The following is a 20,692-nucleotide window of genomic DNA, read 5'->3' as shown; positions in this document are numbered from 1 at the left end:
GGTTCAATTCCAGCCTGGCCAACTTGGTGAAATGCCGTCTCTACTAAAAATACAAAAGTTAGCCAGGCATGGTGGTGGATGCCTGTAGTCCCAGCTACTTGGGAGGCTGATGTAAGAGAATCGCTTGAACCCAGGAGGCGGATGTTGCAATGAGCCAAGATTGCACCACTGCATTCCAGCCTGGACAACAAGAGCGAGACTCTGTCTCAAAAAAAAAAAAAATTTTTTTTTTATTTTTTTTTAAAAGAGAGAGACACATGGGTACCGGCCTTTGAAAGTCTTAGTGGCCCCGTCAAAGCCCAGACCTCACACCCTGCTCCACCCTCGCCAACCCTACCTCAGCTTCACTGTCACCTAGAGCCATCCTCCCACCCCCACTTCAGGCCTCTGGCCAGGGTCTGACTCAAATCTCCAGCAGGTCCCAAACGGAGCTCAAAGATAAGAGCACTGGGCTGGGAGTCCAGCACCAGATGCTCACTCCACTCACCACCTCCTGGCCATGTGACCAGGCTCTGTATGGGACTCTGACTTCGGTACCATTATCCGTTATGGACATGTAACATTTTATGACTTTTGTTTAGCTCACACCTGGTTCCAAAAGGATTTGAGGCTGCTGGGAGGAATAATCACACTCTTGACCAACTCATAAGGCTGTTGCCAAAATTATATGTGGAAAATTATAAAGCACAAAGCCAGCATAGTGTTATTGCTATTTTCTCCAAAAAGGAATTAGCCCACCCTTCTCTGCCCCCCAGTGGAGTTTCTGACCTAGGTCCATAGTTGTTCAAGTCCCCTGTGCTTGCTCAGCTTTATCAATAGCATTTAATCTCCATAGCAAACTAATACACGTGGACCTCGATACCTTCATTTGATAGATCAGAGAACTAAAGCTCAGAGTTCCTAGAATTTGTTCAGGACCTCATGGCTAAGAAATGACAGCTGTACTATGAGATAGAACCCAGGGATCACAAACCCAGCACCTGCCCGGCAGTGTATGGACTGGGAGGAGTCGGGCTAGTGGCCACCTCAGGGCATTTACAGGGCATTATCAGCCTGCACCAGCCAATCACAATCCTGTGGCCACTTCTGCCACCACTGTCTTAACTACTGGTCTTAGCCTCCCCACAAAAGCTCCCCTCCACCCACACTGCCACCAGCCAAGTCCTTGTCAATCACACCCGGGATGTGGCAGGAGCCTTCTCCATGATGCTTCTGCCTCCAGATTCACCCACACTGATCCATCTGCTCATCAGAGCCTGACCCTGTCCCTTCTTCGAGCACCCCACCCCTAGAGGAATCCGCCTCAACCAGACATGTACCCCAGGAACCAAGATAGAGTAGGATGAACAAAGACTTTGCAGCCTGACGGTTCTGGGGTCAGATCCCAGCTCTGGCACTCATTAGCTGAGTCATCTTGGATAAATTACATAACCTCCCGAACCTCATTCTCCCTGTTGACGTGAGAGAGTTTGATGATAGATACCATGCAGAGTTCTAGGAGCTGGAAGTACATTCACACAAAGAGCTCAGCCCGATGCCAGGTGCTTGTAGGTATTTTCCCCCACCATGGCAAACACATAGTAGACACACCAGCGTACCCCGGCAGTAGCTTGGGACCCAGGCTGGGAATGGATCGGCAGTCACTCCCCTTTGCATATCTCCTCCAAGCCTGGGAAGTCAGGGAGGAGGGCTGATTTGCCCAACTAATAACAGAACACTCGGGTTTAAATCCAGGTCTGTCTCTCATCCGCAAAGGGGAGACGGAAATTCCAGCTGTGTGTGTCTATTGCACAGATTCATGGAAGGTGCCAGTGGCAGTAGGAGCTGCTCCATATCTGCCTAGTCTATTTAGGGAGCCAGGAGAGCTGAAGGTGACAGCAAGACCAAGAACTGAGCCGACCCCTCTGGCCCAGAGCAGCACTGTGGAGCTGAGCCATTTTAAGTAAGTCCTTTATAGACCCTTCATCTGATTCTTGGAGGCCCCACCCTCACTTGCACTTAAAATGCACCCACACCCCCTCATTAAATATAACTCTGCTTTGCTTTAAAGGGGTTTTTATAAATTTGCATTTGAGATTACTTGACGATGAGTAACTCATTTACTATTGGCTATAATTTCTCTTTAATCATGTTGCATATTCTGGAACTCATGTCAAAAATCCAACTTACAAATTGTTTTCAAATATAATGGCACGTGACTTAACAGATATTAAAGTTGGCATGCTACTTTCTGAAGGCATTTCATTAAACATTTGTCAATTTCAAGTTTGATTTTTTTTCGTATTTTGCAGCCCTCAAAGTTTTTCTTTCAGCGCTCCCATGTTGCCCAGGGGGGCTTTGAGGGTCTGCCAGGAGAAGACAGGTATGGGCACAAAAAAGGCACTTGGATTGTCCCCATCTCTAGACCTGCAGGCTGCCTGCTTCAGGTCCAGCTGCAGAGACCACCCACCCCAGTTGGTCCAGGGCATCCTAATTTTGGCAATTGCACTCTCATTTTGAAAACAAAGTGATTCGTCAAACATTGGATTAAAAGTGAGTTGATGCGTGAACCTTTCTTGGAATCTCACTTGAAGACATTCGTAAGCGAGGCAATACTTTGAGTAAACGTTCTGATGTCCGGCTTAGAAATCCGGATTACTGTCACCCTAGGCCAAACACCTTTACCCCTGCCGTACCCCAGCCTGGGGGCCTAGATAGCTTCCCACTTGCTCCCCTCCACTCCCCCAGGAGTGGGCACAGAGAGGTGCCCCCGTGCAGGGCATGTGAGATGTGGCCCTCATACTTCCCAGTCCGAAAGCTTTAGGGACGGATGAGGGACAGTCCCAGTGTCAGCTTCACTCAGGACAGGTCCCAAACACTGGAAGGAGGCGGGTTGGATCACCTGTTTCATTTACTCCCTCTGCCACCCACCATCCTCCCCGCTCCCCCCCATTCCGTGTAAGATCTGGCCCCTGACCAGAAAGAAGATGTGGGCTCCTTCACACACGAAGGCACACAGAGTAGGTTGAAAGGAGGGGCGGGGGGCCGAGTTCCAATAGAAGAGGGGAGGTGGCCAGTTGGCCTGGAAGGCAAGGAGATGACTTTTCCTCTCAGCTCACATCCTTTGATTCATTTCTATCAAGAACAGTAAAAAAAAAAAATTCTACCTTAGACCTGGTTATTTCACTCTGGGCATCCAGACTGAGGGAATATCTGGAGAGCTTTATGCAAAGATAATAATAGCTAATATTTACTGAGTTCTTCCTTAGTGCTTTCTACCTAGTGGCTGAATGAATCCAAAATCAACCTGTGAGAAAGTGCTATTATCCCCATGAAATGGGTGAGGACCTGGAGGCACAGAGAGGGGAAGTGACTTATGGAAGGTCACACAGCCTAAAGTGGTGAATCCAAAAGTCAAACCCAGAGTGCACAGTTGGTCACATCAGGGCCACAGTTATTCTTAACAGAGGAGAGCTGTGATTACAAACCATGGGAGGCTCAGCAGGGGGTGGTGCGCAGTAGTTCACGTTCATGTTTGCAGAGTATTTTAATGACATGTGGAAAGACTTATGTTAAAATAATTTTTAAAACAGGCTGGGGTCAGGCACAGTGGCTCACGCCTGTAATCCCAGCACACTGGGAAGCCAAGTTGGGTGGATTACCTGAGGTCAAGAGTTTGAGACCAGCCTGGCCAACATGATAAAACCCCATCTCTACTAAAAATACAAAAATTTAGCCAGCTGTGGTGATGTCATGTGCCTATAATTCCAGCTGCTTGGGAGGCTGACGCAGGAGAATAGGTGAACCTGGGAGGCGGAGGCAAAGGTTACAGTGAGCTGAGATTGCACCATTGCACTCCAGCCTGGGCAACAGAGTGAGACGCTGTCTCAGAAAAAAAAAAAAAAAAAAAAGCTGGGCACAATGGCTCACACCTGTAATCCCAGCACTTTGGGAGGCTGAGGTGGGTGGATCACCTGCAGTCAGGAGTTTGAAACCAGCCTGGCCAACATGGTGAAACCCTGTCTCTATTGAAAATACAAAAATCACCAGGTGAGGTGACACATGCCTGTAATTCCAGCTATTTGGGAGGCTGAGGCAGGAGAAACACTTGACCCGGGAGGTGGAGGTTGCAGTGAATCGAGATCATACCACCACGGCACTCCAGCCTGAGCAACAGAGCAAGATTCTGTCTCAAAAAAGAAAAACCTAACTATACATGTGATCTCAACTCAAAAATCCTATGTTAAAAAGAACAGAAAGGAACACATAAATATACATAAATATGTATTAAAATATCTACATAGATCTCAGGCATGCAGCAAATATTTGGTGAAACTGGTAGATTATGAGTGGGCTTTCTACTTCTTTCTGTTTTTCTGTATTTTCCAAAGTTTTAAATGAAAATGATTTTCTTTTCAGATAGGAAAAAGTATTAAAGCCTCACTGTTTTAAGATTATTTTCTCTTGATAAATATTTGAAAGAGAAATTTCTGAGAAACTAAGAAACCAGAGGCAAGTTGTTTAAAAAATAAATTGTGGGTTGGGCGCAGTGGTTCACACCTGTAACCCCAGCGCTTTGGGGGATCACTTGAGCCCAGGAATTCAGGACCAGCCCGTGCAACATAGCGAAACCTTGTCTAGAGGTGGCACGTGCCTGTAGTCCCAGCTACTCATGAGGCCGGGGTGGGAGGGTGGGGATGCCTGAGCCCAGGAGTTCACTGCAGCCTGGACGACAGAGCAAGAGCTCGTTTCAAAAATAAACCATGGAGAGGCAGCTAAGAAACTTTAAATTAGTCATATTCTTAGGGCTAGGCTTCAGCACACACTAAGAAAAACAGGAGATAAGAAAATGAACTGAAGGATTATATTAAATGACAAATTCCACAAGTAAATATGGAGTCCTAAGTGCTGGAAGACGGGACAGGCAGTTCCTGCCTCCGAAAAACCTTCTAGAAAGATCTTCTATAAAGAACAGGGATCTGGGAGGAAAAAGAAAAAGATCTTCTAATCCTGCTTCCTTGTTAAAACAAAAATAAGACACAGCTCACTTGTGTTATTATTCACCTACTTGAAAAGTGAGTTCTCCTCACCCTTGGAAAGGGGGATCCTTGGGCAGCTGAGCCGAGCGTGGGTGGAGGCGCCCTGGACTCACCACCTCCCACCCTCACTGGGCTCCAGTGTTCAATTCTGCGACACGTAAGTGGTCAGAATGAATTGACAAGGGGTGTCCTCTGAATTGAAGGGCCTTGGGTCTTGACCAGGGCAGCCCGAGCGGGAGGGGGGGCTTGGCCACTGGGAAGTGGGGAGGGATGAAGAGAGCTTCTGCCCAGGCACCCGCTGGGATGCGCAGGGCCAGGGGCAGACCTGCTGGCTGAACGAGGCAAGGGCTGAGGAGAGCGGCTCACAGGAAGGGAGGAGAAGCCAGCAGCCTCCCAGCCTCCCCCTCCCGCTCGGGCTGCTCTGGCTCTGGGCAGGCCCTCAATTACACAAGCTCATGCGGTTCCGGGGCTAATCGTTTCTGAGGCGACCAGCCAGGGGAGGCAGCAGCAGGGGCAGTGACAGACTTCTCTCCGCCCACCCAGGACCCTGCACAGCGCAGAGCACATTCCACTCTCCTTCTTTACCCGGGCAACAGACTCCAGCAACCTCTGTGCCAGGGAGTTGCTCCAGAAATTGTGTATTACACATGGGACAGAAGCTGAGGTGGGAGGGGAGGCTGCAATCAGAATGCACCCGCCTGCTCCAACCCCTTGCAATAGAATCTGCCCCCAGAGTTTGCAGACGTCGGTGCCGCACCTTCTACTTCCTGAATCAGAATCTCTGAGACTAGGCCCTGGAGAGGGCCACCTAAACGAGACTCCCAGAAGGCCCTGGCCTCGGGTCTGCCTGTGGGTGCACATTCCCAGTCTTCCCCTCCACTGCTGGAAGAGGGGAGGGTACAGGGTGGGAAACAGACACCAGCACCCCAGCCGGTGTGACAGGGATGTGCTGCAGACCCGGGGCTGGATGAGGGTCGGTGGGCGTCTCTTCTTGCTCACAGCTTCATCAGTTTTCACGTGCACAACACACACGTCACCCAAGCCTAGCTCCTCCCCTCAGAATGCGCTGCACCTCCATCCACAGCCACCTCCCACCACGGCTCTCCCTCTCCCGACAGAAACCCCACCTGCCTCATTACTTAAATAATCTTTATTTCTCATGCACTAGGAAGGATGGATCATACGAAACACTGAAGTTCACAGCAAAGGCCTCAGTCCGGAACACAACACAGGGGCCAGCTGGGATCAGGATCTGGTCAAAGCTCTGGGAACCGCACTGGGAACACCGCTCCCAGGGCTGAGTGGCAGATCCAGGACCTTGCAGCGACCGTGGCCCCAGACAGAACACAAGGCAGCTGCCTTCTCCCACAGAGGCACGGGAAGCTGACACCAAGGAGCACATGGGCTGGGGACAGGACGGAGAGAAAGCTGCTGGGCAGTGACTTGGCGGAGATGTGGTCCAGCACCTCTGCCGCCTCCGTCTACCCACTCAGGCCAGGAAGCCCAGGGCTGTGACTGAGCTCTCAGCTCAGCTCTACCCAGTGCAAAGCTGCTGGAGCCCCATAGAGACCCTCAGCAGCCCCGGGCCCACAGCAGAGGTGTACAGGTCCCCTGCCTGCCCCTCGGCTACATAAAACAGGGGCCTAAACTTCAGCCCTGGCCAAAGCTTAGATTTGTCTAGGCAGGACATGAAAGGCTAGAGGGGCCGGCCCCCCACAACCATCCCAATCCCCCGTGGACACTGGAGAAGCCCATAGGACAGTCACACTTCTGAGGATCTCAGGGCAGGGCCACCAGCAGAGGAGGCCCTCAGTACCTGGGCAGTCAGGTGCTATCTGAGCCCAAACAACAATGAGCAGATTCCCAGGCTTTGCCTTCGATAGGTGGCCCAGCGACAGTGACATGGTCAGAGACATGCAAGAAAGAGACAGAGACAGAGAAGAATGGAGACATGCAGAGACCACACAGCATGGGAGGGGTCTGAGGACAGAACGTGGTCAAACTGCTGCGATGTGGTGGGCGCTGCAGGGGCCAGGCTCACTGAGGCCCCGGGCTAATGGCCACAGCCACCTCCTCTGGGATGGTCTCCAGCATCTCACTCTGGACTGCCTGTGTGATGAGCGCCAGCTCCTGGCACAGGGTCTCATAGCGGTAGCCCACGCGGATGTCTGGCACGTTGGTCCGGCGGATGTCGTTCCCCTCAGGACCTTCCTTGGTATAGTTGGGTCCCAGCCAGTGGCTCTTTACCTGTAGGACGCAGGGGTAATGGACAGGGCTACAGCCAGCGCTGAGGGGCTGTACCCCACCCCAAGCCACCCCAGAAACAGGTCAGGAGCCCAAATGCGGAGGAGAGGAGGAGAGCGGTCATGCCAAGGTCCAGGCAGGCGCTGTCTGTCGTACCTTGTGGGAGAAGCCGCTCATGAGCACGCTGTTGCGGGCCAGCTCACACATATCGCAGGAGCTGAGCTTCCACACCTGGGTGGCGATGCTGTACTCCTCCATCAGCGGCTCCTGCACGGGCCAGGTTCCCTCAGCCCAGCGCTTCCTGGCCCGCTGCCCCTGCCTGCCTCCCCCACCTCCAAAGGACTTGCCGATTGGCCTGCTATGCTCCACCAGCAGGGGGCAGCACCAACCCGGAGACCCCAGCGTCCCGGGACGGACGCGCGCCAGCTCGCCTGGCTGCCTGCTGGGCTCTGACCTTAGTGAAATGGAACTGTAGGGGATCATCAGTGGACAGGGAGACCATGAGGCCGCGGGACAGGTACTCCGGTAGCGGATTGCGGTGGTAGCTGAGGAAGAGGCTGTTGTTGCTGAGCGGGGACATGGCGATGCCTATCTGGGCCAGGTAGTACAGGTACTGCAGGACTGGGGCCTGGGCAGGCAACATGGAGGGAGGGCCTGTTAGGTAGCCTCAAGGCTGGGTAGGACACAGTGGTTCTGGGGGTCCAGGCCACACCGGAGGGTGGGGGGAGGGGAATCCGGGCTGGGCCTGATGTGTAAAGGGTGAATTACAGTAAAAATCCAGTTGCAGCTCCAGGCTGGAGGTTGGGGTGGGGAAGGTAGAATCCAGTCTGAGGGTTGGGTGGGAGGGGATCAGTTGCCAAAGGGCTGGAATGGTTCAGAGGAAGGTGTACAATTGGGAGGGAAGGCCAGGGGGTGCGGACGCTGACCTTGCGCAGAAGCAGCCCATGGGAAATGTTCTCAGCCAGCATGAAGGCTGACACCAGGTGGTGAATGGGCCCAGCCTCCCCGCAGTGTGGCCTCAGCACAAACGTGTGGAAGCCCCTCTGCCTGGGGGACATGAAGACAGTGTCAGCTCCTGAGCCTGGCATCACCTGGGCTCACCGGGGCTCCTGAACCCCCAACCCAGCACACATATGTCCTCCAGCCAATAGCTGCATGCCTGGGATGAGAGGGACAGGGGTAGGTTACTGGCTGTGAGAGCTGAGAGATGTAGCTCCAGGGGCAGACAAAGAACCATCCGGTCCAGGCAGCAGGAGGGTCAGAGGTCTGGTGGCCCCGGCCCAGGTGCCAAGAGTGAGGCTTGTGGGGCAAGAGACTGCATGGCAAGCAGACACGGTGGTGCAGGCACCTGCGCAGGTGGTTCAACATGGCCATGTTGGCAAAGGTGTAGTACAGGTAGTAGGAGTAGGGTGGGTTGTCCTCCTCCACCCAGGCCTCGGGCAGGGGGCTTTCCAGGTTGAAGACATGGTTCTCAGGCTTAGACTCATCATCCACGCTGTCAAAACCATCCACCTAGCACAGGACCCGGGGGTCAGACCCAGAACTGCAGCTGGGCGTGGGGCCGGCCGTCCTCCCCATACCCAGCCTGTGCTGCTTGCTCACATGCTCCAAGAACAGATGTAATTCTGGGTGGCTGGCAGGGTGCACGGTGGCCTCGAACAGTGGCAGGAAGATGTTCTCCAGCATCTCCTGGAAGTTGGCCAGCTGGCCCTTGGTACGGTACACGTCACTGCAGGCAAGACATAACATGCAGGTATATGCAAGTCAGGGCCAGTGGGAGGAAACCCAGCAGGCCAGTAAGGGTCAGAGCTGAGCCCAAGAGCACAGAGGCTGAACCATACTGGAAAAGCAAGGATACCCAGGTGGGTCAGGCTGGACAGACCATGGGTGGGACTAAGAAGCCCTTCCTCATACTCAGAGGAGTTGGCAGGGACAAGGGAGGCTTAATCATCCCAGGAGGGCAGGAGGCAGGCCCTGACCGTTGAACATGGCCCCACAGTTCTCTTCCCATTCCAAGGGACACTCACAAGAGGCGGGGCACCTGCACCAGCCAGCGCACGTTGGGGGAGTGCACGCGGTGCATGACGGCCCAGCGCGCCAGCTTGTCCCACTCATCCCTCGAGCGCCCATAAATGGAGAGCCGAAGCTCTGCATTCTGGTATTTGCTCTCCTCCAGGTCCGACATCACCTCCTAGACATGAGGTGAGCTGAGTCAGAGCTCTTCAGGGGCCATCTGCCCACCCTCCTAGAATCTCACCCCACAAAAGCCCCCAGATCCTCAGGCTCGAGGCTTGGCAGGGAAGGCTGCCTCCTCACCTTGATGATGTGAGCAAAGTACTTCCCAGATACCCTGTTGTCCGTCTTGATGAAGATCTCTCGGAGAACGGACTCCCCAATAGGGTTGTATTTGGCATTAAACTTGTCAAAGCGATGGAAAGTGTTCCTGTCCTGGGGGACACGGGCAGGCTCAGGTCACCCCTGACTCCTGGTCCCCTGGCTGACTCAGTCCCACAGCCCACAACACTGGCACAGACCGCATGCACATCCAGCGTGTCCACACTCAGGTCGTAGGCCGTGAGGTTCATGCTCTCGAAGACCTCCCGCAGCGTCTGCTCACGGCCCTGCTCCACGTGCACGATCTCCTCCAGGTGCCGCTTCATCGCCCTCTTGATGAAGCGCAGCAGGTGCTTCTGGTTCATGCAGGATGAGGCGTGGATGTGGGTGTCCACCTGGGGTGGAACAGGGCGCTGCTGGTACACCGGAGGCTGGGAAGGTCTGGGGCCCAGGGTAGTGCGATGGGAAGGCACCCTCTGTCCTGGATGCTGCGTGGGGGGCCTGGCCCTTGAAGAGGAGGCTGGGCAAGGGTGTGGGACCAGGACATGGAGAGGACCATGGGCTGAGGGCCCACCTTGCGGATGTTGTAGAAATCTCGGTGTGGCACTTTCTTCTGGGCGGCCAGCTCCTTCATCTCATTGAGTAGCACGTGCATCTGGAACTTGGAGCTCAGGTACTGCAGCCGGCGGTAGCAGAATGACTTTCTGGGCATGAGGAGAACAAGGCAGGGACTTAGGCCCTGAAGGGAGGCACCTGGGGAGGGCCCTGGTAGCAGCTCTTCGGGAGCAAGTGGGAGGGTTAGAAGGGAGCAGGTGGGAGGGTAAGGAGGGAGCAGGTGGGAGGGTAAGGAGGGAGCAGGTGGGAGAGTGAGGAGGGAGCAGGTGGGAGGGTGAGGAGGGAGCAGGTGGGAGGGTGAGGAGGGAGCAGGTGGGAGGGTGAGGAGAGAGGAGGTGGGAGGGTGAGGAGGGAGCAGGTGGGAGGGTGAGGAGGGAGCAGGTGGGAGGGTGAGGAGGGAGCAGGTGGGAGGGTGAGGAGAGAGCAGGTGGGAGGGTGAGGAGGGAGCAGGTGGGAGGGTGAGGAGGGAGCAGGTGGGAGGGTAAGGAGGAGGTGGGAGGGTGAGGAGGGAGGAGGTGGGAGGGTGAGGAGGGAGCAGGTGGGAGGGTGAGGAGAGAGCAGGTGGGAGGGTGAGGAGGGAGCAGGTGGGATGGTGAGGAGGGAGCAGGTGGGAGGGTGAGGAGAGAGGAGGTGGGAGGGTGAGGAGGGAGCAGGTGGGAGAGTGAGGAGGGAGCAGGTGGGAGGGTGAGGAGGGAGCAGGTGGGAGGGTGAGGAGAGAGCAGGTGGGAGGGTGAGGAGGGAGCAGGTGGGAAGGTGAGGAGGGAGCAGGTGGGAGGGTGAGGAGGGAGCAGGTGGGAGGGTGAGGAGGGAGCAGGTGGGAGGGTGAGGAGGGAGCAGGTGGGAGGGTGAGGAGGAGGTGGGAGGGTGAGGAGGGAGCAGGTGGGAGGGTGAGGAGGGAGCAGGTGGGAGGGTGAGGAGGAGGTGGGAGGGTGAGGAGGGAGGAGGTGGGAGGGTGAGGAGGGAGCAGGTGGGAGGGTGAGGAGGGAGCAGGTGGGAGGGTGAGGAGGGAGCAGGTGGGATGGTGAGGAGGGAGCAGGTGGGAGGGTGAGGAGGGAGCAGGTGGGAGGGTGAGGAGGGAGCAGGTGGGAGAGTGAGGAGGGAGCAGGTGGGAGGGTGAGGAGGGAGCAGGTGGGAGGGTGAGGAGGGAGCAGGTGGGAGGGTGAGGAGGGAGCAGGTGGGAAGGTGAGGAGGGAGCAGGTGGGAGGGTGAGGAGGGAGCAGGTGGGAGGGTGAGGAGAGAGCAGGTGGGAGGGTGAGGAGGGAGCAGGTGGGAAGGTGAGGAGGGAGCAGGTGGGAGGGTGAGGAGGGAGCAGGTGGGAGGGTGAGGAGAGAGGAGGTGGGAGGGTGAGGAGGGAGCAGGTGGGAGAGTGAGGAGGGAGCAGGTGGGAGGGTGAGGAGGGAGCAGGTGGGAGGGTGAGGAGAGAGCAGGTGGGAGGGTGAGGAGGGAGCAGGTGGGAAGGTGAGGAGGGAGCAGGTGGGAGGGTGAGGAGGGAGCAGGTGGGAGGGTGAGGAGGGAGGAGGTGGGAGGGTAAGGAGGGAGCAGGTGGGAGAGTGAGGAGGGAGCAGGTGGGAGGGTGAGGAGGGAGCAGGTGGGAGGGTGAGGAGAGAGCAGGTGGGAAGGTGAGGAGGGAGCAGGTGGGAGGGTAAGGAGGAGGTGGGAGGGTGAGGAGGGAGCAGGTGGGAGGGTGAGGAGGGAGCAGGTGGGAGGGTGAGGAGGGAGCAGGTGGGATGGTGAGGAGGGAGCAGGTGGGAGGGTGAGGAGAGAGGAGGTGGGAGGGTAAGGAGGGAGCAGGTGGGAGAGTGAGGAGGGAGCAGGTGGGAGGGTGAGGAGGGAGCAGGTGGGAGGGTGAGGAGAGAGCAGGTGGGAGGGTGAGGAGGGAGCAGGTGGGAAGGTGAGGAGGGAGCAGGTGGGAGGGTAAGGAGGAGGTGGGAGGGTGAGGAGGGAGGAGGTGGGAGGGTGAGGAGGGAGCAGGTGGGAGGGTAAGGAGAGAGGAGGTGGGAGGGTAAGGAGGGAGCAGGTAGGAGAGTGAGGAGGGAGCAGGTGGGAGGGTGAGGAGGGAGCAGGTGGGAGGGTGAGGAGGGAGCAGGTGGGAGAGTGAGGAGGGAGCAGGTGGGAGGGTGAGGAGGGAGCAGGTGGGACGGTAAGGAGGGAGGCTGCCAAGAGGGCAGTAGAAGTCTAGGGCTCAGCAACTAGGAAGGGCAGGACACCAGGTGGCAGGAGTCTGGGGCAGAGTTGGGGCTGGAGAATCTGGGCTGGGAGGCGAGCTAAGTGTCTGGGGTGTCAGGGGACTCACATGGGGCCATTGATAATCAGGGCCATGAGCACATTGACGTCAGCCACAAATTCCTGCAGGTCGGGGTATGGCAGCTCCACCTCTAAGCAACTGGCATGGAAGGGAGCTTGGTGAAGAGAGCAAGCCCAGCCCTGTGGCCTCTCCCAGCCAACGCAGCCTCCCGAACTGCATCCCACCAACACACACCAAACCCCTCTTACTGCTCATCGGGTTCCCTGCGGGTGTAGACGTGCACCACACCCCGCACCATGCGCAGACCCAAGCCCAGGTCCCCAGGCATGGTGCTCGGCTCACAGTGCTCGTACGGGTGCTGCTCCAGCGCCGGGGGGTGCACCGGGGCATCTGCAGGGTGAGGATGGAGAGTAAAGTCAGAGCAGGGCTCTTCCAAGCCACCCGCTGCCCAGCCCAAACCCCACAGAGGGTAAGAGCTGCTGAAGACCCAGTAGGTAAGACAGCTGCTGCCCAACCTCCAGCCCTGCACACCAAGAGGCTGGAAGGAGCCTGGGTGTAGGGAGAGGCAGGCGGGGCAGAGGTGCCCAGGCACCAGGCTCAGGAAGCCCAGGAAGCTAGGGCATGTGGGGTAGGGCAGAGATGGGGGGTCCCACCAGCAGACACAGGGGTGTCGGGGCCCTGCTCATAGGTCCGGGTCTCCAGAGGCTTTTCAGCCAGCTGCTGCAGGTAGCGGCGGGTGGTGGGGCAGAAGCTCTGCAGGGACAGGGCCATGTACTTCTCCCGGATGAAGAGCGCCCGCACCACACTCTTGGCTGCATCCAGCAGGTCTGTGAATGGCACCTGGAGATGAGGACATGCGACCACTCTACTTAGTCTCGGACTCAGAGACCTTCTCCCTGAGGCTGTAACCTAGATCCCAAACTATCCCCCACTCCTGCAGACCCCCAGGAACACTCAGGTCACCCCAGTCCAGCATCAAGTGGCTCCAGCCAGCCCCTCTGCCCCTCCAGCTGCCGAAAAGAGAAACACCCTCTCCAGCCCCACGCCCAGGCTGGGGAAGCCCACTAAGACATGGGTGATGGAGACTCAAGGCCCTGCCCCACACTCACCCCACACTTCTCCTCCCCAGAGATGGTGACCCGCTGAAACTCCCGTTCCAGCACCACATCACGCTCCCGCAGGCTCCTGTCACCCTGCCCCTCACCCTGTTCCTTGTAGAGCCTGCAGCGAGGGGTTGAAGGGAGGGGTTTAGAGCCAGCAGAGGGGCTGGCTGCAGCCCCCCATGCCCCCACCCCTGCCCTCCTCACTGTAGGTCCGAGTCACTGTCCGTCTTCAGGAAATCTTGCTTGGCCCGAAGCAGGATGTCTGGCTCCAGCCTAGAGGCGGGAGGGGTGAGAGGTCAGGCAGATCGCGAGGGCCTGCCCTTGCTCCCAGGCCGCAGCACCACGCCAGGTGCTGTGCGCACATGTTGTCACATGTGATTTTCAAAGGCAGAGCTGCAGAACCCTGTGCCGTTCTCACCCACTTTAGAGATGAGAAGGCAGACCCATGAGTGAAGCCACATGACCCAGCCACACCAGCGGCTAGAAGACAGAACAGAACCTAGCAGCCTGACTCCAAAGCCCACTCTATGCTCCCTGTGCAGACCCCCAGGGGAGGGTGGGAGGCACAGGGGCAGAGAAGGGTCTCTGAGAGGGTCTGGACGATGATGGAGGAAGGCTAGGCAGCTGTCTGCCAGGCTCACTTGACATCCTGGCTGATCTGCCGCTCCAGCCGCTGCCGCCGCTCCTCCAGCTGCTCGATGGGGCTCTCCTCGGGGAACTCATACGGGGCGCTACGGAGCTCGCTCTCAGCCAGCGAGCGGCTGAACAGCTCCTGGGGGGAGGGAAGGAAGATCAGTGCGGCTGGCCCTCCGCCCTGGGGCCCTCTCCTACAGAGTCTGGGGATGGGGTGAGGGCAGCAGGACCAGGGGTACCTGGGAGAGGCTGAGGATCAGGAGACAGCCAAGCGTGAGGTGAGGGGACAGCTGAGGTGAGGGGTGTGGGGAGCAGAGGCGGGGCGTGGAGACACGGGGTGAGGGTGTGGGTGGTGCCAGGCGATACCTCGGCGATCTCCTTGCATTTGCCATCCATAGACGTGCGCAGGTCGAGCGGGAAGTGCTTGAGGCAGGGGGCGGGGCCCGGCAGGGATCGGGCAGACTGCAGCGGAGGGGCCCCCAGACCACCCCGAGCCTCTGCAGAGACAGTGATGCCAGGGTCAAATGGTGGAGGGGCAGCCCCTGAAAGCCCAGGGCCCCTGCCCTGCCTAGGCCAACTCCTGAGAGAGCCCAGGGTCGGGAAAGCGGGTATGTGGCTCCCAAAGAGCTCACCCGCCCCTCTCACACAGGGACCCCTCGCCCATTCCAGGCTCGGGGTGGGGATTCTGAGTCTGCCCCTAGAACAAGTAGATTCATTACCTCCCTGAATGAGAACTGAATCCGGGACTAAAGCCTGCTCCCTCAGACCATGAGAATCTCCATGTGACTACCTCCCAGAGGCAGGCGCACCTGTGTACATGTGCACACACATGCACGTACCCACAGACACCCACAGAGACACACACCAGGCTCTCAATAAGGACCAGGTGGCCACACCAAGGACTCCCAGCCTGCAGCTCCCAGAGTAGGCAACCCAGGATCAGACCCAAGCCTGGACTAGCAGATTTTCCACTCAAAGGGGCAGGACCCTGTGCCTGACATTCTAGACAGCACAAGAGAAGCCACAGCCACTGCTCAGCTCTGACCTGGGGACCAGCCCTCAAAGGAAGAGGAGAGGAAGTGGAGGGCCTGGTTGGCAGGGGAACCCTACCTCCTCCCTGGAGGCCTGCCCTCTCCCCCAGGACTCCCGGGCTGCCAAGATGTGGCCTGGCCTGAGCCTGCGCCTCCAAAAGGAACTGCCACAAACAGTCTATGCCACTCAGGCCCCAGGACCTGGGCTGGAGGCCCCATGGAGGGCCCTGGGGAAGGGAGTGTCAGAAGCCAGGGGTATTTCTCCACCAAGGACCAGACTCTTCATCTGTACCACCAGGAGGTTGGCACCCGAGGGCTGTGTCAGAAGCCAGGGGTATTTCTCCACCAAGGACCAGACTCTTCATCTGTACCACCAGGAGGTTGGCACCCGAGGGCTGTGAATCGGGTCTCTGGAGTCTGCCAAGGCTTCCAGCCTACCCCAAAGGACCCTCCCTGGGCTCAGCAGCCCCAGTTTCCCAGTGGGAAGCTTTCCACACCAAACTGGCTCTCTCAGCCACTGTCAGGAGTGCTCCCCTCCAGCACCCTCCACCCCGGCTTAGGGAAGGATTACAGGATCTGACTCTGTAGCCAGCCTTAAAGTCTCTGCGCCCATTTCCCGATACTCCAGGACTGGTCACAAAGCTGGACAAACAGAAGAGGGAGGGGCCTGCCCCAGGTCCAGGACCCCATCCCCTGCGCACCCTGGACCCTGCCTGAACCCTACCTGCAGAGTGCAGGCAGCTCCGGCCAGCAGCCCTGTGCCCCTTGCCCGCCTGTTTGCCAATGAAGCTGCAGCCAGTCCCTCAGGGGCTGGCACAGGCTGTACCAAGTGCAGCTGCAAGCAGGGGAGACCCTGAGATAGCTGTGAGCACGGAGCTAGGGGAGTTCAAGGGGGCCCAGAAACCAAGGGACGGCCCACCAGACTTAGAAGACGAACTCCAGAACCAAAGAGGGCCTTCACCTCTAGCAGTGCCAGGGAGGACCCAGCCAGATGCTAGGCTCCTAAGGGGGTGAAGCAGGGTAGGCTGATTTGGGCAGGCCAGGCTGGCAGGGAGGAGCCAAGCCTCCTTAAAATCCACTGCCCTAGGGGACAGCAAGTGGGCAGGGCCTGGCTGGCCAAAGGGTAAGAGGGGAGAAAAAGGAGAGGAGCAGCTCTCTCCACACCCACAGCCCCAGGTCGGCTTCCCCTGGCAGTGGCCTTGTTGCTCACCACTGTCCTCTGGGCCCTGACTATGGGGTCCCTCAGGAGAGACAGGGTCTCTGCTGGGGAAGGAGCTGGCTGGCAGCTGAGGAAATGGCCCAGTCACTGAGGCTTCCTCGCCACCCAGCTGCTCAGGGGACTGGTTCACAGGCTCCTGGACCTGCAATGCCTGTTCCAAGCTACCATCCGGGATGGGACAAACTGTCCAGGATAAGTTTGGGAGAAAGGGAGCTAGGATGTGGAGGGTGTGGGTCTGATTCTGTTCCTGCCGACAGGCATGTCTCCACCTACCTCTGGGAGGCTTTGTCCTCATCTGCAAGTGAGACACAGTATGTGGTCCCTTCCTGCCTAGCCACAGCTGCCATAAGAGATAATGGCTCTGCAAGCATTCTGCATAACACCAGGCTGTGCTGAGGTGAGGGCCTACAATTACAAACTCCTGGGACCCTCAAATACCTTCTACTTGTCGCCCCACCCATTGAGAACGGTGGAAGGCCCAGTGCAGGGCGAAGGCAAAGGCCAGTAAAGGGCAGTGAACTTGGCACGAGTGGAGATGCGGGTGACTAAAGAGGGGAACTGGCCGGGCGCGGTGGCTCACGCCTGTAATCCCAGCACTTTGGGAGGCCGAGGCGGGTGGATCACGAGGTCAAAAGATCAAGACCATCCTGGTCAACATGGTGAAACCCCGTCTCTACTAAAAATACAAAAAAATTAGCTGGGCATCGTGGCACGTGCCTGTAATCCCAGCTACTCGGGAGGCTGTGGCAGGAGAATTGCCTGAACCCAGGAGGCGGAGGTTGCGGTGAGCCGAGATCGCGCCATTGCACTCCAGCCTGGGTAACAAGAGCGAAACTCCGTCTCAAAAAATAAAAAAAGAAAAGAGAGGAACTTGCCTCACCCCCAGAGCGTAAGATCTTTTCTTGCTCAAGAGCCCTGATTCTACACACCTCCTCCCTACCTATGGCCCCAGACCACTTCTAACTCCATCTAGAGGAGGCTGACCGCAGACCCCCATGGCTGGTTCATACTGGGACACCAGGAGTCGAGTCAAAGGCCCAAATCTCAAGCCTCTCTCCTAGCAGGGGAGGTCTAGGGCTCCACAGCAATCCTGGGCTGAGCAGCACAGATCCCAACAGCCAGCGCCATCCCCGAGCCTGCCAAACCACTCTCCAGGGCTGTTCGGGCTCACTGAAGGTGACACATGGGCAGTAACCTCTATGCTCTCAGAGGCCGGTCCTAGAAGACTCAGCTCCCTACTGGCCCTTTCTCTAGGGGCCAGCACCGCACATTCATGTAGGAATCAAGCAAAAGCCAGAGCAGACCACTCCACAGCCACTCCCACCAACTCCGAGATTCTGAGCACCCCATCTCACCTCCCGACCAGGAGCCCCTCACACACTGCCAGGACTGCCTCAGTAGGCACCGAGGTGTCCACGGTTTTGACCCACAAGTATCAGATGCTCTTACCATCTCACCACCAAAGGGTCTCTGGTTCTTGGCTAGATCTATACCAGTTGTCCTACTGCTGACCCAAACAGGGCCAGGGAGGGACCCACCCAGAGGACACCCTTTCTGGATGGCACAGACCTCCGGACACTGCAGACCTTGCACCAGGCATCTTCAGTGAAACAATAGGGGATGTAGATAATCGGGCTGTAGCTACAGACTGCTGCAGGGGTGGGAGCAGTAAGCACGATCTGGTCATCAAAGTCAGGGTGGGTCCTTTCTTAGCCACAAGGCCTGGGGGCAGACAGCAGGCAGACATTCCTCTGCAAGCGCACAGCCAGGCAGCTAAGCCCTCACTAAGACAGACACTGCCGCACCACGTTGCCTGCTCCAATGGTGCAGAGATGCTTACTAGAGTGAGAGACGAACCAAAGGGTGCAGGAGCACACGCAGTGCAGGCAGCTGCCCCAGACTGAACCCTGCACAGACCTGACGAAGGACACCCCATGCTCCTAAGGAGGCTCAAAACATAGACCAGGAATGAGCAAATAGCAAACAACAGATACAGTCAAGCCCCCAGCTGTGGGATGCCAGCCAGCAATGGTTGTGCCCAGATGTCAGACCCCCAGTGAAAGGGATCTAGATGTGGGGTGCTGGAAAGAGGAGCTAGCCACAGGAGAACAGCCTGAGCCCGCCGGTAAAGGCACAGGCGCCAGTCAGAGCGGCCAGTCCGCAAAGCAGTCAGTCCCACACCCCCCCACTCCATTCACACACGCTTCGCACGCAGTCGTAGCACATGTACACGCTGACACGTGCATACACACCTCTTGCTGCATCCACACCATGCCCACTGCTCTGACAGGACAGCATCCCTGGCACAGACATCTCAGATCCACCCCCCCACCTCCCTACCCCACCTTCCAAGCCAGCCGGCCCTGGAACTGAGGTTGAGGGGCACCACTGCAGAAGGATGCCGGAGGAGGTGGCCCCCCTCTGAGGGACCAGCCGCTTGGGCGAGAGGTGGCGGGACAGAGCCTAGCATCTATCCTGAGGCCAGGAAGCACACTCACCTGGAGCTGCAGTGGAGGCCTGCGGGCTGGCCCGCTTCTTAAAGGGATATTTGGCCTTGGGCTTGCCAGAGCCAGATGGATAGGATGCCATGGCTGGGACCACGGCGGCGACAGCGGGGGAGTCTGAGCGGCACCGGTTGGGGCCTGGCTCTGCCACATCCAACCCCTTCCTCCGCCCCGCCCCCAGCGGGAGTGACTGATGCAGGAAGCAGCGGCTCCGCAGGCGGAAGAGGCCTTGGCCACGATTTCTCCTGTTGTCTAGGCAACCTCGGGAAGTGGGGCCTCTATCTCTGCCCCTTATTCCTCCCCTCCCTCCTCAGTCCCTGGAGTGACGTGACTGATGATGTCTGGGCCTGGCAGGGGGCGGGGGAGTGGGTGGGCAGAAAACAAGACGGGGAAGGGCCAGCCCCCAGATCTCCACTAAGTCCCCAAGAGCCCTCACCCCATCATGCCAGGGCTCCAGGGCAAACAAGCCAAAGTCCAGGCTAGCTGGTCCTTCCAAAAAGAATAACAAACAGGAATTCAGCCGCGAGCGAGCCCAAGCTCAAATACAGTCCTCCCGGGGCAGGGCAGGCTTACATACTCCGTGAAAACCCAGCACCCCTTTTCCTTCCCCATCTGACCCTCAGCTTCAGGGGCAGCCCAGCTCTGGGAGGAGGGGAAAGAACCGAGAATCCCAGCCCAGGAGGGAGGAGCTCGTGCTGGGAAAATTCCACCGTCGCCAAAAAGGTGCCTCCTAGGAAGGCCAGGAGACTCCCTTATCTGGGGGTCTGGGACAGAGACCCCAGCCTCTTCGGATTTTTCCTCTGTCTCTGCACACTCTGACTCTGCTCCCCAGGCCCTCCTAGGAGGACCTGACCGCCTTCCCTAGGTACTGCAGGCTGCGCTGGGACTCCCACTCTCTTGGCACCCTGGTCACAGCACTTCTCTGTCCCAGAGACCCTCCCTCCAAAACCCGCACACACACTCACCTGAGGCCATGCTGCCTGAGTCCCGAGGGGAGGCTGCCCACGAGGGTCTGCACAGCAGAAATCCTGGGTCCTGAGGGAGGGCAGGGGGGTCGGGGCCCAGACCCCGGCCAAGTCGTTCCAAGGGCCCTCGCCCGGGCACTGAGATGGGGGAAGTAAGGTAGTCTTTCAAAATTGTCAGCTGGCCGGAGGCGGACTCCCGCAGACCTCGGCAGCCGGACTGGCCTCAAGGCGACCCCGGCGTCGCGACCACCCAACCCCGCAATCGAGAGGCAAGTGGGCCACGTGCTCCCAAGAGAGCGGGACCCGGAACTCGTCCACGTTTCTCTCAACACTCCCTAGGCATTTACGGTCGGACTTCTGCGGCCGGACTATGGGGGAATCACGCAACAGGTGCGACCCTACCAAAATCTCGCCGGCTACGCGCCAGGCTCTGCGGCCCTTGGCCCCGCCCACTCCTGGCCCCGCCCACGCCTGGCGACCCCGCCCCGCCATTTTTCCTCTTCCTGGGCGCCACGTGGGCAGCCACCACACCGCGGTAGGGCTGGCCTGAGCCGACCATGGGTCTTGGGCCAGTTCTGTGCGTCAGCTTCCTCATCAGTAAGATGGAGTAATGACCCTACCTCACTCTAAGGGGTTACTGTGAAGATTACACAGTGTCTCGCATGAAGTCAGGGCCCAGTGAAAGGTAGCTGTTATTATTGTCCCAGGATTCATTTTAAGCAGAAGTCCTGCCCCTGCAATCTCACCTGGTCGTCTGTTTTCCGGTCGGTGTAGGCAGGCA

General features: G+C 57.9%; 1 protein-coding gene across 5 annotated transcripts; it reads right to left on the bottom strand.

Annotated features, from left to right (window-relative positions):
* Window positions 1-6,153: 6,153 nt before the first annotated feature.
* AMPD2 (adenosine monophosphate deaminase 2) lies at window positions 6,154-20,331 on the bottom strand. Of its 5 annotated transcripts, none has more exons than XM_035252415.3 (18): window positions 19,912-20,331; window positions 14,559-14,689; window positions 14,201-14,331; window positions 13,764-13,832; window positions 13,566-13,677; window positions 13,110-13,296; window positions 12,705-12,846; window positions 12,505-12,594; window positions 10,171-10,300; window positions 9,797-9,991; window positions 9,579-9,710; window positions 9,290-9,453; window positions 8,865-8,991; window positions 8,611-8,774; window positions 8,189-8,309; window positions 7,717-7,890; window positions 7,419-7,529; window positions 6,154-7,265 (listed from the first exon to the last, which is right to left on the bottom strand). In XM_035252415.3, the coding sequence occupies exons 1-18, from the start codon at window positions 19,919-19,921 to the stop codon at window positions 7,056-7,058; spliced, it is 2,400 nt and encodes a 799-aa protein (XP_035108306.1). In that variant the 5' UTR covers window positions 19,922-20,331; the 3' UTR covers window positions 6,154-7,055. The 5 variants fall into 5 exon arrangements, with proteins under 5 accessions (XP_035108306.1, XP_035108304.2, XP_078188844.1 ...); XM_035252413.3 differs by lacking the exon at window positions 19,912-20,331 and adding an exon at window positions 18,941-19,134; XM_078332718.1 differs by lacking the exon at window positions 19,912-20,331 and adding an exon at window positions 17,892-18,769.
* Window positions 20,332-20,692: the final 361 nt, after the last annotated feature.

Source organism: Callithrix jacchus, chromosome 7, assembly GCF_049354715.1.
Source record: "Callithrix jacchus isolate 240 chromosome 7, calJac240_pri, whole genome shotgun sequence".
Taxonomy (NCBI): Eukaryota; Metazoa; Chordata; class Mammalia; order Primates; family Cebidae; genus Callithrix; species Callithrix jacchus.
Note: the sequence above shows the minus strand (reverse complement) of the source record. Positions and strands in the feature narration are given on the sequence as shown.